This window comes from Chinchilla lanigera, unplaced genomic scaffold, assembly GCF_000276665.1.
Source record: "Chinchilla lanigera isolate Chin_1 unplaced genomic scaffold, ChiLan1.0 scaffold00092, whole genome shotgun sequence".
Taxonomy (NCBI): Eukaryota; Metazoa; Chordata; class Mammalia; order Rodentia; family Chinchillidae; genus Chinchilla; species Chinchilla lanigera.
Window position 1 is genome coordinate 7,838,472 of NW_004955493.1, and position 13,740 is coordinate 7,852,211.

The window sequence follows — 13,740 nt, forward strand, 5'->3', positions numbered from 1 at the left end:
TGACCCTCCGCCCTAGCTCAGCGCCCGCAACTGTGTTCGCTCTCCACCTGAGGAGGCCCCATGGTGCTGTTCCTGGCCAACCCCCAGCTTAAAATCCTTGTCCAAGCCTGTGTCCAGCTGTCTGTCCAGCTCCTCTGTCGCCACCTCCCCAGACCTCGCCTCCCCACGACGCTGTCCCGCGTGGGGACAGAAGGAAGTCAGCACACGGCACACCCGCTGTTGGATTGGTTGCTATTTCTCCCGTCCCACGGGACTCGACCCGGCCCGGGGTGGGGTTGGGGGCTCCGGGGACAGGACATGCAGGGCTGGGGTGGGGGGGCAAAATTTCCTGTGTTTTATCCATTTGTAACTTGGTCACCAATAGAGAGAAATGAGACTCTGAGGGCAAACAGGAGAGGGCGGCCTGGCTCTGGGCCCCCAACCAGGCCCCAGGAGTCCTGTCCCCTCTGGGAAGGGCAGGGAGAGAGCTCTAGAAACCAACGGAGAAACGGAGGGGCAGGGGCTCATGTCAGCAAACACGGCTACATCACGTGACACGCCAGCGACACAGAAACACACGCCAACGCACACGGCTGCACAGCAGGGAGGGGAGGGGGAGCCGGGGCCACCTATCCTGTCCTCCGCGGGGCGGGCTGGGGCGGGGTGAATGCATAGAACACGTCATGTGGACACGCTCAGGGCGTGGCGAGAGCGTGCGTGGACCCACGGGCACATGGGATGGTCACGCAGTGTGCTTTGTGAGGGGGAGGGACGAGGAGGGAAGGGAGCGGGACACTGCGCCCCGGCCAGGCCCGGGACCACCCACAGGTATGCCTGGCCTTGATGGCTGCAGGTGCGTGGAGGGTGGACAGCACACCTTGTCTGAGAACATGCAGGACACCGGCCCGGACCACACTCAGAACACACACACATGCAGGCAGCGGCCAATAAGCAAACCCATCACACGAGGTGCGTGACTTGCAGAAAGCTGGGGTGCACCAGGCCCTCGGGGATCCCCGGTCCGCCGCAGGCCCAGAGGTGGGCAGCCACAGCGCCACCCTTTTCTTTGCGAACTGCAAGGCTGGGGTGGGGGGGCTTTGGGAAACACCTGGGCTGAGAGGAGGTGCTGAGCGCACTGCAGGAAGGAAGTAGCGGGCCGGGCCGGGGATAGGGAGACGCCTGGGATGGGAGTAGGAAGCTGCAGTCACGACTACGGGTGGACTCCTGTCCTGGGGAAGAACACGTGGGCAAGGACAGGCGGGCGCCCCTCCTCAGGACAGCTGACCCGCGGGGTCCATACAGGCGGGGGGCGGGCAAGAATGAAGAGGCTGGCTGGTCACACCTGCAGCCCCCGCCACCGTGCACGCACGCGCTGCCATGATGCGGGAAGAAGGCGGGGCCTGCACACGCTGGAGCCCACCGCCCGCGATGCATGCACGGCGCGCGCCCTGCACGGACTCGGCGCTCAGCCTGCGCACCCGGGGCTCAGGGCCGCCTTTTGTCCCTGCGCCTCCTCCCTGTCACCAAAGCACCCACCCACAGACGACGTACGCCGTCTCCACCTCGAGCTAGGCGCCAGCCCTGCCCGGCACGAGTCCCACCACGGGACAAGCCCAGGGGACTGCACACCCTGGGTGACCGCCACAACTACCCGTCCCCGTGCAAGTGCCTCGCGCGCTGAACGGGGCAGAGGCGGAGTGTGGCTTCTTCCAGGTACCAGTGGGGTGCAGGGAGGCAGGCAGGGACAATGTCCTGACCTTCCCCTCGTCCGAGGCAGCCCTGGACACCTTGCCTCTCCACTAACAGCCCCACAAACAGACCTCCCGGGCGGGGTCCGCGCGCAGATGGCGGAGGCCTGCGCGGGCACCACGCTGGCGGCAGCGCATGCGCTCTAGGGTGCCTGCGTGCAGCCTGGACGCAGCCACCTCCGAGGGCCCTCCTCGGCCTTGGCCTGAGGGGCTCGGGGGGACACAAGCTCAGACCTGTCCTTGACAGACACAGAGATCAGGATGAAAGCGCTGTGCACAAGGGACCGCACGTGGCACGGTGGGAAGCTCCAGTTGCTCAATGTTGACGGAGCGGCGTGTGTGGCCATGCCAGACACAGGTCAGGGCCCCTGGCAGGGGGCGGGGTCAAAGAAAACTGGCTAAACGAACCTGGAGGGATGGGGCACGTGTCCTTAACCATAAGCGTGCGTGACACGCAGGGGGCAAAAACACTATGTAGAAAGCCCCTAAACATATGCACGCGTGCACGCGCGCGCGCACACACACACATACACACAGTCACAGCTGTATCCAGATAGTCACAGCTATCCAGGTAGCACAGAAATAGATCTGTATCCACCCTCAACAGGTGTCTGGTCCACAGTGTGGAGGACTCCTACCAACACTTCCAGTGTGTGAGCTTGCGCACACATGCACACACACACACGCACCCCTCACATCTACTGGGAAAAACACGAGTCTACAGGCCAAGCTATTACACGTGTATAGTTCCACTCACCTCTACAGCCCCCCCACACACACACACATACACACACACACAGTCGCACAGCAACCCCTGCACTGGCCAGGCGGGTTTGTTCTGTATCGTGCGGGGTGTCTGCCACGGCCTGTGAGTCTCTGGGCCTCCCGGGGTCCTCTAGAACGTGAGTATCTGCACACACTGCCGCTCCGCTTAGAGCAGACAGGGAGGAGGGGCTGGTGGGGGGATGGACGTAACATGAGGTGCAAACACTCCAACACAGAATTCCGCACACACAGCTTGTGCGTCCACAGATCTTGGCCACACACACACACACACACACACACACACTATTCACAGAGAACAAGGGGTGTGGTGGGCTGCTGTTACACTCAGTCAACACCACGATCCCAGCGACGAAGCTCAGACCACAGACTCAGGGCGGGGCAGGGGGGCGATGTGTGTCTACATACACCTACACGCACACACACGCTGGGGTGTCCACACGTCTCGAGCATGTGCCGGCGGCATGCATGTTGGTGTGCATGTGTGATCACGCCTGCTGCTATCTACGTGCGGGGCAGGGGCGGGTGGTCCATGGCGGGGTGAGGTCCAGGGACTCCAGGGTCTGCCGTGGGGGTGGGAGAGGGAGGGGGCTGCTTGGGTCCGTTTCGGGGGTGAGCTCGGAGCAGGGGATGGAGTGAAAGGGGCGGTGGGGGTATTGCTCCCAATGTGCTGGGGGAGGGGCCCGGAAGGGGTAAGGGCGGGGGGCCTACAAGCCCAGCGTCCCTCCAATGGATGACGCCAAGACCACCCCCAGCACCACACAGCAAATGATGATCATGATTTTCTTCTGCAGGTAGAAAAAAGAGAGCGAGACAGAAACAGCAGAGAGGGAGAGACAGAGGAGCAGCCGGAGCGGTGCAGGGAGACAAACCAGCAGGCGGGTGGCGGGGAGGGAAGGAGGGAGAAGAGACAGAAACAGGAAGAGGTCAGAGCTGGAGATAAGGTCTCTCACCCGATGGCATCATCGCCTCGCCACCCGCCCCTCGGCCGCCCGGCTCACCCTCCGCGCCTTGCTCTGGTATTTCACAGCTTTCTTGGTGTCGGACACGGCTCGCTCCACATAGTCCACGGAATGTTCCACGTTGTACTCGATGCGGTCAATCATCTCACCCTGTGGGCAGAGGAGGGGCAGGGGAGGGAGGAATTGGGGGGCTGGAAGAGGGACCCTCAGGGCCCAGGGAAGCCCCGGGGCAGCAGGACAGAGCCCGTACCTGGCTCTCCACAAGCATGGCCATGTCCACAAACATGTCGTGCAGCTCGCGGATGCTGGTTTCCAGTTTGATGATCTCGTTGTGCCTCGTCTCGATCTCGTTCAGGGCCTGCTTTGTCATCTGGGAGTCCATTTTGATCTAGGGCGACGGGTGAGGGGGTCACCTTTTGCCCCTGTATGAACTTCGGCTCAGCAGTCAGAGTTTCTGGGTTCAAATCTGAGTATCTTTTTTTCTTTTCTTTTTTTTTTTTTTTTGTCTTTTTGATACAAGGACTCGCTATGCCGTTCAGGCTGGCCTTGAGCTCACTTCATAGCCCAGGCTGGTCTCCAACTTGCAACGATCCTCCTGCCTCAGCCTCCCAAGTGCTGGGATTATAGGTGTGCGCCACCACGCCCAGCTGGGTATCATTTACTAGCTGTAACCACAGGCAAATTACTTAGCCTCTCTGGGCCTCAGTTTCCCCACTTGGAAAGTGTGCACATGACAGTTTCCACTTCACAGGCTGCTGTGCAGGTGGAGTGAGTTATGTGTGTGCATCAATCGGAACACTAGCTGGTGCACAGTGAGAGCGCTACAGAGAAGATTGTTAAAGTACAAGAACTAAAACTTAGGCTAGGGGCATAGCTCAGCAGCACGCATGGCGCCTGCCTGGCAAGTGCAAGGTCCTGAGTTTGACTTCCGGTTCCAAAAATAAATGAATAAATAAAAAAGAAAAAAGAACTAGCCAAGCATGGTGGCACACGCTTGTAATCCCAGCACTCGGGAGGCTGAGGCAGGAGGATCGTTGCTAGTTCGAGGCCAGCCTGGGCTACAAAGTGAGCTCAAGGCCAGTCTGAACTGCATAGCGAGACCGTCTCAAAAAGACAAAAAAAAAAGAATTAAAACTTGTCTGGAGGGGCTGGGGATTTAGCACAGCAGCATAGTGCCTTGCCTGGTAAGCCCAAGGTCGTGAGTTCGATTCCCGGTACCAGAAAAACAAAACAAAACAAAACAACTTGTGTGGAGTTCCTCCACTTCGCCCCAGGGCTTCTGGCACAGAGATACCCAGGAAGAGAAATGACCATAAAACGGCCAGGGGAACAAGCAGGTGAGAAGCAGCAAGCAGACACGTGGCCCTGGGGAGGAGGCAGCGTGCCCCCGCGCCTGGGCCTGTATGAGACGAGGTGGGCGATAAATAACGACATCCACACAGCCCTGTGGGTGAGGGGATCGGCTCACAGCAGGTCTCCCTCCCCCCACCGACTCCCACCCTGAGCTGGCCTCACTTCCCACTCATCCTTTAGACCACAAAAAGCCGCTGCTTCACGGCAGAGCCCAGCAGAGCGCCCTAGCTCTCCAGGTCCGCGCATTCCCTCTGGCAGTCAAGGCCCTGTCTCCCTTTCCGCCCATACCTCCTGCTCATCGCCCGAGAGCCAAAATCAGCCAATGGCTGCTTAGCAAGGGGTTCCCTCTCCCTGTCCCTGCTAAGCCCGTTCTCTCTCGGTGTCCCCACACCCAAAAGCTGCCTGCCTCCCAAGGTGCAGCTCGAGGATACCTCCCTCCGGAAGCCTTCCTTGACTCCAGTGTTACTCAGCCTCAACAAACACCGCAGGGCTCACCTGCAGGTTCACTTCCCTCAGCCGAGGCCTGAGTACCCTGCCTCATAATGGTGGGTTTCCACCGTGGCCACAGTGGGCCAGTTCGCAGGGGTCAGCTCAAGTCCCCTGAAGTGGCCCCTGGGAACCACCCACCAAGCTTCCCTCTTTGTTTTTGTCTTTGGGGACAGGGTCTCGCTATGCAGTTCAGGCTGGCCTTGAGCTCACTTTGTAGCCCAGGCTGGTCTCGAACTCGCAACGATCCTCCTGCCTCAGCCTCCCGAGTGCTGGGATTATAGGCGTGTGCCACCATGCCCAGCCTTTCCCTCTATTCTTGCACAGACAAGACGCCCTGGCCAGAGCTGCTTGGGGATGTTCCAGGCCAACTGGCTCACAATCAATTCGTCCTAAATTAATTTACTAAAGACCAATTATCCCAATAACAGTTCACTGAAGGCGATTAAACAATCAGGATACAGCCTGTAAACCTGGGTGAAACCACCACCCAGAGACATTTGGCCACCAGAACCCTACACCGACAGGGCTGGGCAGGGCGGGGCAAAAGTCCAAAGGAGAAAGAAGAACTGCATTTAGGGGAAAGCCCATCCATTCACATGTAAACAATTGCAAAGTGCAAAAGTAAAACTTAAAGAAAAAAAAGAAAGAAAAACCTCCCAAACGCAGACAAATGAGTCAGAGGGCGATGATGTGGTTCCAGGAAGGGTGGGGGCTCGTACGGGAACCCAGCGCTGAAGAGCTGGCCTCCAACAGGGTCCCTGCCCAGAGGCCTGAGGCTCTGTGCTCTTTCACCTGCTCCGGTTTGGTTTTCCCCCTCGGTGCAGCGGCCCCCCCGCAGCGCTCTGGACCGGGTGAGGTGAAGGTTAGCGGGCGCAGCGCGGAGTGCCGGCACCGTGCCATTCGCACGGAGCTGCCTTCCTGCCCTGCCTCCGCGGAGATCCCCAGGCTCTGGTCCCCCGCTCAGGAACCCGGTGCGCCCTGACCTCCGGGACAGGGAGGGTGCTTTCCAGACCAGACCGCCCACCCCGCGGGGCTCACGTCGTCGGTGAAGATGGCCAGCTTGCCGCTCTCCAGCATGTCCTCCAGCTCTTCGTTGGTCGTGGTCCTGCCGGCTGCGGGGAGAAGCACTCAGGGCCGCCCGCCAGAGGCCCCGGGGGCTGGGACGGGGCAGGGTCCCCGGCGCCCCCTCCCCCGGCCTGAGGCCTGGTGCTCCCTCCACAGCGGGAGGAGAAAGGGCCCTGGGGCAGACCCGGGGTGTGGGGAGGGCACACGCACTGATCTCCAGCTGCCGCTGGATCCGGTCCTTGCAGCGGTCCCGGTACTTGGACTGGGTCGCGTTATACTCGGTCATTACCTCCACGAACTTCCGGGAGAGTGTGGAGTGCTGGGGTCGGGAGGCGGTGTGTGGACGGGCGGATGGGGGGACAGGACAGGCTGCGTTAGTGTACAATCCTTCCTTCAGCTCGGGCCGAGACCCCGCCGCCTGGCAAGTTCAGTCCCCTTCTCCCCCACCAGGCACCCCCAGCCCGCGCGTGACCCCGCAGGCGACCCGAAGGAGCCGCTAGGCGCAACCCTCGCTGAGCCCCGCCGCACCCCGAAGCTCCGGCCTGGGCTGCCGCCTCCTACCTGCGTCTTGCGGATGCGCAGGTCGGCAGAGGAACGGTTCAGCCCCTCCTCCTGTTCGATGCTTTGCTCGATCGCTGCGGAGACAGGGCACAGTGACGGGGGAGAGCTGGGGCACGCAGGGCCGGGGGTCCTGAAGAGGGGTCGACACCCCGAGGCAGGCTCTGGGCCTGGAAAGAGCTGCCATACCCCGGGTGGGGGGTCCCGAAGGCAAGTGTGTGTGTGTGTGTGTGTGTGTGTGTGTGTGTGTGTGTGTGAGGGGCGATTGAGGGTCAGATGTTGCCAGCTAGAAGGGGGCTATCTGTTCTGATGGAAGGTGGGGCTTGGAAAGTGCCAGCAGCCACAACTTCTGCCCAGCCAGTGAAGGGAGGTGGACCCTGTCCATTAATGAATGGGCACCAAGTCTCCACTTCCTACAGCCCCTGGACAGGGGCAAAAACCCAGCTGGGGACGTTGTTATTCCACCACGATAGGCTACCTTGTGAGTTTGTTTGTTTGTGTCTTTTTGAGACAGGGTCTTGCTATGCAGCTCAGGCTGGCCTTGAGCTCACTTTGTAGCCCAGGTTGGTCTCAAACTCGCTATGCTCCTCCTGCCTCAGCCTCCAGAGTGCTGGGATTACAGGCGTGCGCCGCCACACCCGGCCTAGCCCTATGAGTTTTTTTGGTGGAAAGCAGGCATCCAGTTGGTTTGCATTCTGGTGGCCACCCAATCCCTGAAGAATTTCAGGGCAAACAGATGGCTGCTCTCACAGAGAAGACAGCCCTTCCCCGGCCTTGCCAGGTGATTCCTGTCCCAGGAGTTCCCACTTCCACAGGATGTTCTGCACAAGTGTGCGGATTATCTGGGATTCCTGCTCCTGGATCATGTGCTTCTGACGCTATCATTCAGATTTCCTGAAAAAGAGCTTGCAGTCAGATCTACTTCAGTAAGATAGAAAATGCAGCAGGGATGAATCACCCGTCCTGCTCAGACCTCCCAGGGCCTCCAGGCCGTTCCTGAGAACATCACTTCTGTTCTGCTGGCAGCGGGGGAGGCGTGGGGCTGGATGGCACCCCGAGGCCTCTCTGCCAGCAGCAGCAGGCATAGTGACTGAGTGACAGCCACGGCCCAGCCGATTTAAGAAAAGCACAGGCGCACGCAGTCAGGGACGCTGGAATCTCCTGGCCCAGCCTGGGGCCCTGCTGGCAGACTTGGGGCTGGACCAAGTCTACAGCGAAGGGTCTTTCACGGATCTCACTGACTTCACAACATCCCAGGGGTGAGGGACAGCAGCGCGTCTTCCAGACTAGACACAGGTTCAAAGGAGTGGAACAGCTCCTCCAAGGTCACGCTCAGAGCCTCAGCTCGTGCCTCCAAGAGGAAGGAGAAGGAAAAGATGAAAATCTTTTCTCTTTTTCTGGAGACCGCGAGGGCCAGCTTCTCAAACCTCTGCCGTTTCTCTTGTCTTCCTGGGTCTGTTTCTGAACCCCCAAACTTACAGCTCTCCTTGCCGTCTTCTGGAGAGGGTTCAAGGTCGGAGCTTTGTGGCTTGTAAACTGTGCTAGCAGGAGCCTTGCTTCTGAAGGGGAACCTTGGGGCTCTTGCAGGGACTGAAGGGGAGGCCAGCAGGGAGGAGCTCCCATCCCTTAGCCAGAACACCTGACTTGCATATGTGCGGGGTTTGTTTTACCTATTGGAATCTTTGCTAGATTTCATCTGGAAAAAAGATTCTGCAGGGCGGGAGCAGGCTTTGAAACTGCTTCCATTTCTCTTCTGTACTGATTTTTTTTTTTTGTCTTTCTGAGACAGGGTCTCAATATGCAGCTCAGGCTGGCCTCGAGCTCACTTTGTAGCCCAGGCCGGTCTGGAACTCGCAACGATCCTCCTGCCTCAGCCTCCCGAGTGCTGGGATTACAGGCATGCGCCACCATGCCTGGCCCTTCCTGTACTGCCGAGCAAGCTGAGGACAGGACACTGCCTGGATGTGCCTTCATGTTATCCCGGGTTGGGGCATTTTCCATTCCAGCACGCTCACCTGAGTGCCCAGGGCTCGTTTTTACAAATCCGCATCCGACGCTTCCACCTGGCCTTCCCTGAGTCTAGGAGGACATGGAGCTTCCGTCCCATCTCCCGGGGCCAAGGTCGGAGGCTCCCAGTCAGGCAGCTGATGAAGCGCCTTTTCGCAAAACCTAGCAATGGGCCTCGACACTGTAGGTGCCAGGCAACTGTTTTCTCAGGCTGAATTATCAGGCACACACAAATTAGCATCCCGGTACCACTGCCATTCCCCTGGCACTGCAGACAAGGAGGTTCCCAACCCACAGTGCTTTGGGCGAAGGTGGTTATTACCAGCACCCAAGTCCTTAAATTAGAGTGACTGCATGAGCTTTTGGCAAGGCCCTCCTGAAAACGTGCCAGCCCCTGATGTCAGCCACACGGTCCAATCTGTCCTGAGCCGCGGATAGCAGCTCAGAAGCATTCGCGGAGCCCACCTACGGGGTGCTCGGCTCTCCACAGGAGAAACAAGGATATAAAACCAATGCCGCCTGGAAGACGGCATTTTTCTGATAGATCTTCACACTCGCGGAACCAGCAGAGCTCCGATGCAATCTGGAGAGAAGCCCTCGCCTCCCTCCTTTCCCCACCACACGTTTCTCCCAAGACTCTGAATCAGTGGGGCAGATCTAAGGAGCGGCTGTGCTCTCTCACTGCTGAGGAATCTGCCTGCTCTGGCCCTGGGAGGACAAAGGGCTTCCTCTGCCCCGTAGCAGGGTCGCATTCCTCACCTTTCAACTTGGACCGAACCTTATTGGCCGTCTTCTTGATGTCGGCAGTGAGGTCCTCCAGCTCCTGTTTGGTCTCTGAGGGAAGCGGACGAAGTGAGAAATCTGGGGAGGGCGCAGCCCGCCCCCCGCCCCGCGGCGGCACTGGCACTCACTCTCATCTGGGTTGGGGGCGGCCAGGATGGCGCTGTGCTGCTTTTTCACCTGTTCCACGTCTTCCGACAGCTTCTCAATGCAGCCCCGGATCTCTTCCACCTAGGGCAGAAAACTGGCAACACTTGGCCACGCTGCCCGGCCAGATGAAAGGACCTGCCAGGGCTCAGGGAGACGGGCTGGACCCAGCGGGGTTCATACAAGACCAAGGCGGGTGAGGAGCAGGAAGCGGGTGCACGGAGCAAAGGGAGCAGCTGGCTAGGGGAAGGGCGCTCGGTCTGGGGGCGCTGGGGACTCGTTACCTGTTCAAAGAACTCATCCATAAAGTGGTCCCGATCCACGTGAACCACCTCCTCCTCATCGTCACTGTCTTTCGCCTGCGAAGCAAAGGAAGGTGGATCCACAGGCAACCCCCACCTTGCTCCCCAAGACGGGTACTTTAGCGCTCTGGCCCTCTACCTGCTACCCACTCCCCTCCTCTGCAGGCTTAGAGAGGGGCCTGGGGTGGTAGGCAGGAGGGACGCTGAGAGGACTAAATGAGGATGAAGACTGGGCTGTCAGGCAGGGCATGGCGGCGCACGCCTGTAATCCCAGCACTCGGGAGGCTGAGGCAGGAGGATCCTTGCAAGTTCGAGACAGGCCTGGGCTACAAAGTGAGCTCAAGGCCAGCCTGAACCGCATAGCGAGACCCTGTCTCAGACAAGAAAAAAAAAGACTGGGCTGTCTTGGGGAGCAAGGTCCTGCAGGCCGAGATAGCTGGCAGCCCAAAGACCCGTGAGGTAATGAGCAAAAAGCATTTTATGGGATGCGTGTGGACTTGTGGGTCAGATTTATCCAGGAAGGGGATGGCAGTCGGAGCAGCTGCCACTGGCTGGCCAGGACGGATGCATTTCAGTATTCTGACAACCGAGTACAGAAGGAGAGCCTTGCAACAAGAAGAGGCCCTGAGCCCTGTCCCAGGACCCTGGACCTCCCCGGCAACCTCCCAGGTCTCCATTTCTTCCCATTCTCTTCCCCTGCTGCCCCCGCGCAGCCAGCCACGTCCCCTGGGCAGGGTCACTTCACTGCCAAGGCCGGGCCAAGTTGAGCACGCACTGCCAGGCCCACAGAGCGCCGGGTGAGAGTCGCAGGCTCCTGAGCTCCGGCTCCCAGCGCCTCCCTCTTCCCGCCCACTCTCGGCCCCTCCCAGGCGGCGGCGTTCTCCGCCAATCCCTCCGCTCACCCACCTCCTCTCCCTCGCTCGGGTTCCCTAGCTGCAACCTGCAGCTGCTCAGCCCTCCACCCGCGGAGCTCAAAGACACAAAGGGATTCACCCACCCACACCGCCGCCGCCACCACCACCACCGACAGACAGACGGGGGACACAGACAGAAGAGCTGACACACAGGCACACAGAAATAGGCCCCGACACCCACGCAGAGACGCACTGACACGCTGGTGTTGGCGGGCGTGCAGACCGACAGCAAAGGTGTGCGCTGGCGCGCAGACACACGGAAAGTCAGCCTCGTCCGCGGGGACCCCGGGAGGGCCCTGTTCTGCCCCAGCCTCAGGTCTGGGTGCTCACCCAGAGCGGGGAAGGGGGAGCGGGGAGGCCTCCCGGGACCGCCCACTCCTGACTCTATGCTCCTCTCTGCTTGGGACGGGGGTCTGGGGGAAAATCTGAGCCCCTGAAGCTTAACTGCATCTGGAGTCCTAGTCAGCCCCCATGGAAATTCAAACAGAGTTGCTCTGATTTCCGGAAAGAATCTAGTCAGAACTCAGGCAGAATCCAGCCTTGAGAGCCCAAATAAAATCAAGACAGGATCCAAACGGCCTCCACCTGGGGGTGCAGCCCCCCCGAAGACCTGATGGGGCCCAAGCAGAAGCCAGACAGATCAGGCTGCACTAGACCAGGCTCAGACACACCCAGACAGCCCAGATCGAACCTAGACAGAGCCGGGGGACCCACATGCAATCCAAACAGCCCAGAGAGCGCGGGATCGGTGGAACTGACAGCCCCGGGAAGAGCCCGCACAGCCCAAGGGAGACCTCCTGCCAGACGCCTCCAAGCCACTCAGCTTCCTTGAGTCCTGCAGAACAGAACTCCAGGATTCCTGTCACAGATCACAAACACTTCAGATAACCCCCAGTAAGGGCCGGAGACATAGCTCAGTGGCAAATGTGCCTGCCTGGCAAGCACAAGGTCCTGAGTTCGATTCCCGATACAAAAAAAAAGTCAACTGTTCAACTTTTTGCCAGACGTGGTGGCGCACGCCTGTAATCCTAGCACTCGGGAGGCTGAGGCAGGAGGATCACTGTGAGTTTGAGACCAGCCTGGGCTACAAAGTGAGCTCAAGGCCAGCCTGAACTACACAGCGAGACCCTGTTTCAAAACAAAACCAAACAAAACAAAATGTGCTTGGGGGGGGGGGCTCTGTTTCAGCCCACGCCTGCCCTGCAAAGGAGGGGTGCACAGGTGAGCGCTGGGCATCCTGACGGGACAGCAGCTTCCACCGGACTCCAAACACTCCGAGTCTGAGAGGCTGAGATGCGGGTTCGGCTTTGCGGACCACCAGCTTCCCATAATGGTTTCTAGCTTCTCAGTCCACGAACCCAGCTGCCCTAGGAGGCCTTCTGCCGCCAGAGCCCATAGCCTTGCCCTGCTGCGTTTTCTGCCTTCACCCACTCCCTCAGCCTCCAGCTGGCCTCACAGGGTCCCGGGCGCCCTGGCCAGGTGCCTGGGAACGCTCCCATCTCCGTCTCTTTCCCCTTCCCATGCCAGCTTTAGGAAGTCCTTCCTGCAGTCTAACTTGGCTCCCTCCTGCTGTGCCCAGGGCCATTTCCCTTAGATTCATCCCTGGAATATCCCAGGCTACCTGTTCCCTCGCCCTTGAGGGAGGAAGAAAGGTAGAAGGGCCCAAGGGCGATTTGTTTGGTATCCTGATTACTGAGAGAGCTGAACGCCACTAATCCTGCTCATTTACAAACACTTTTACATCCATAAGCCCTTTGATCCTCACCACCATCGCCCCATGAGAAAAAAAAGAGCAAACATCACTGTCCCCATTTCACAGATGAGGGAACAGCAGGTTGCGGGGGACGCGCCCAAGGGCAGCAGGCCGAACAGGACAGGAACGCTGTGGCTATCCAGGCCTTGCCCCCCAGGCCTCCTGAAGGCTACAGGGCTCCCACCTCCCGGTCGGCCACAAGCTCCTCTCCCCGCAGGCTGGCTCCTGCCGAGCCCCGCTCCAGATGAGGCCCTGCGCCCCCAAAACCGAACAAACTATCACCGTTCACTGTGCCTTCTGCATGCGTCTTTCATTCTTGTCATCTTTTAATCTTCATTAAAACTCTGTAAGGACCATTGGCCAACATAATTGCAATTATGACGAACATTTAAACAGTGCTTTACAATGTGCTAGGAGCTGCTCTTTGCGTTCTGCATGTATTTTATCCATTTTTTGCTTACACTGTTATAACCTCCCCCCTCTTTTTGGTTTGGTGTTAGAGACAGGGTAGCCCAGCATGACCCGGCACTTCCTAAGATTCTCCTGCCACAGTCCCCAAGCGCTGGGATTACGGGCTGTACCACCATGCCCAGTTTATAAACCCTCATAGATGGGGAAGCTGAGACAGAGGTTAAAGAACAAGCCCCATGGCCAGCATGTTGGTACATGCCTGTAATCCCAGCACTTGGGAGGCTGAGGCAGGAGGATCACTGTGAGTTCGAGGTCAGCCTTCGTACTGTGCTACAGTCCCAGTCCTTTAAAACAAAGTTTTTCACCAGGTGTGATGGCACACATCTATAATCCCAGCACTCAGGAGGCTGAGGCAGGAGGATCACTGTGAGTTTGAGACCAGCCTGGGCTACAGTACGAAGGCCCTGGGTTCAATATCCAGTACCAGAG

At 59.1% G+C, this 13,740-nt stretch overlaps 1 protein-coding gene across 2 annotated transcripts in view; it reads right to left on the reverse strand.

The window, feature by feature from the left end:
• Positions 1-212: 212 nt before the first annotated feature.
• The window catches only part of Stx1b (syntaxin 1B), a 19,017-nt gene continuing 5,489 nt past the window's right edge, over positions 213-13,740 (reverse strand). For both annotated transcript variants that reach the window (XM_005405289.2, XM_005405290.2), the window contains exons 2-10: positions 10,156-10,230; positions 9,856-9,955; positions 9,704-9,778; positions 6,941-7,014; positions 6,590-6,698; positions 6,353-6,426; positions 3,723-3,860; positions 3,512-3,622; positions 213-3,298 (exon numbers count right to left, since the gene is read on the reverse strand). In XM_005405289.2, the coding sequence (XP_005405346.1) occupies positions 3,218-3,298; positions 3,512-3,622; positions 3,723-3,860; positions 6,353-6,426; positions 6,590-6,698; positions 6,941-7,014; positions 9,704-9,778; positions 9,856-9,955; positions 10,156-10,230 (837 nt within the window). In that variant the 3' untranslated portion in view covers positions 213-3,217. The remainder of the gene's footprint in view (positions 3,299-3,511; positions 3,623-3,722; positions 3,861-6,352; positions 6,427-6,589; positions 6,699-6,940; positions 7,015-9,703; positions 9,779-9,855; positions 9,956-10,155; positions 10,231-13,740) is intronic.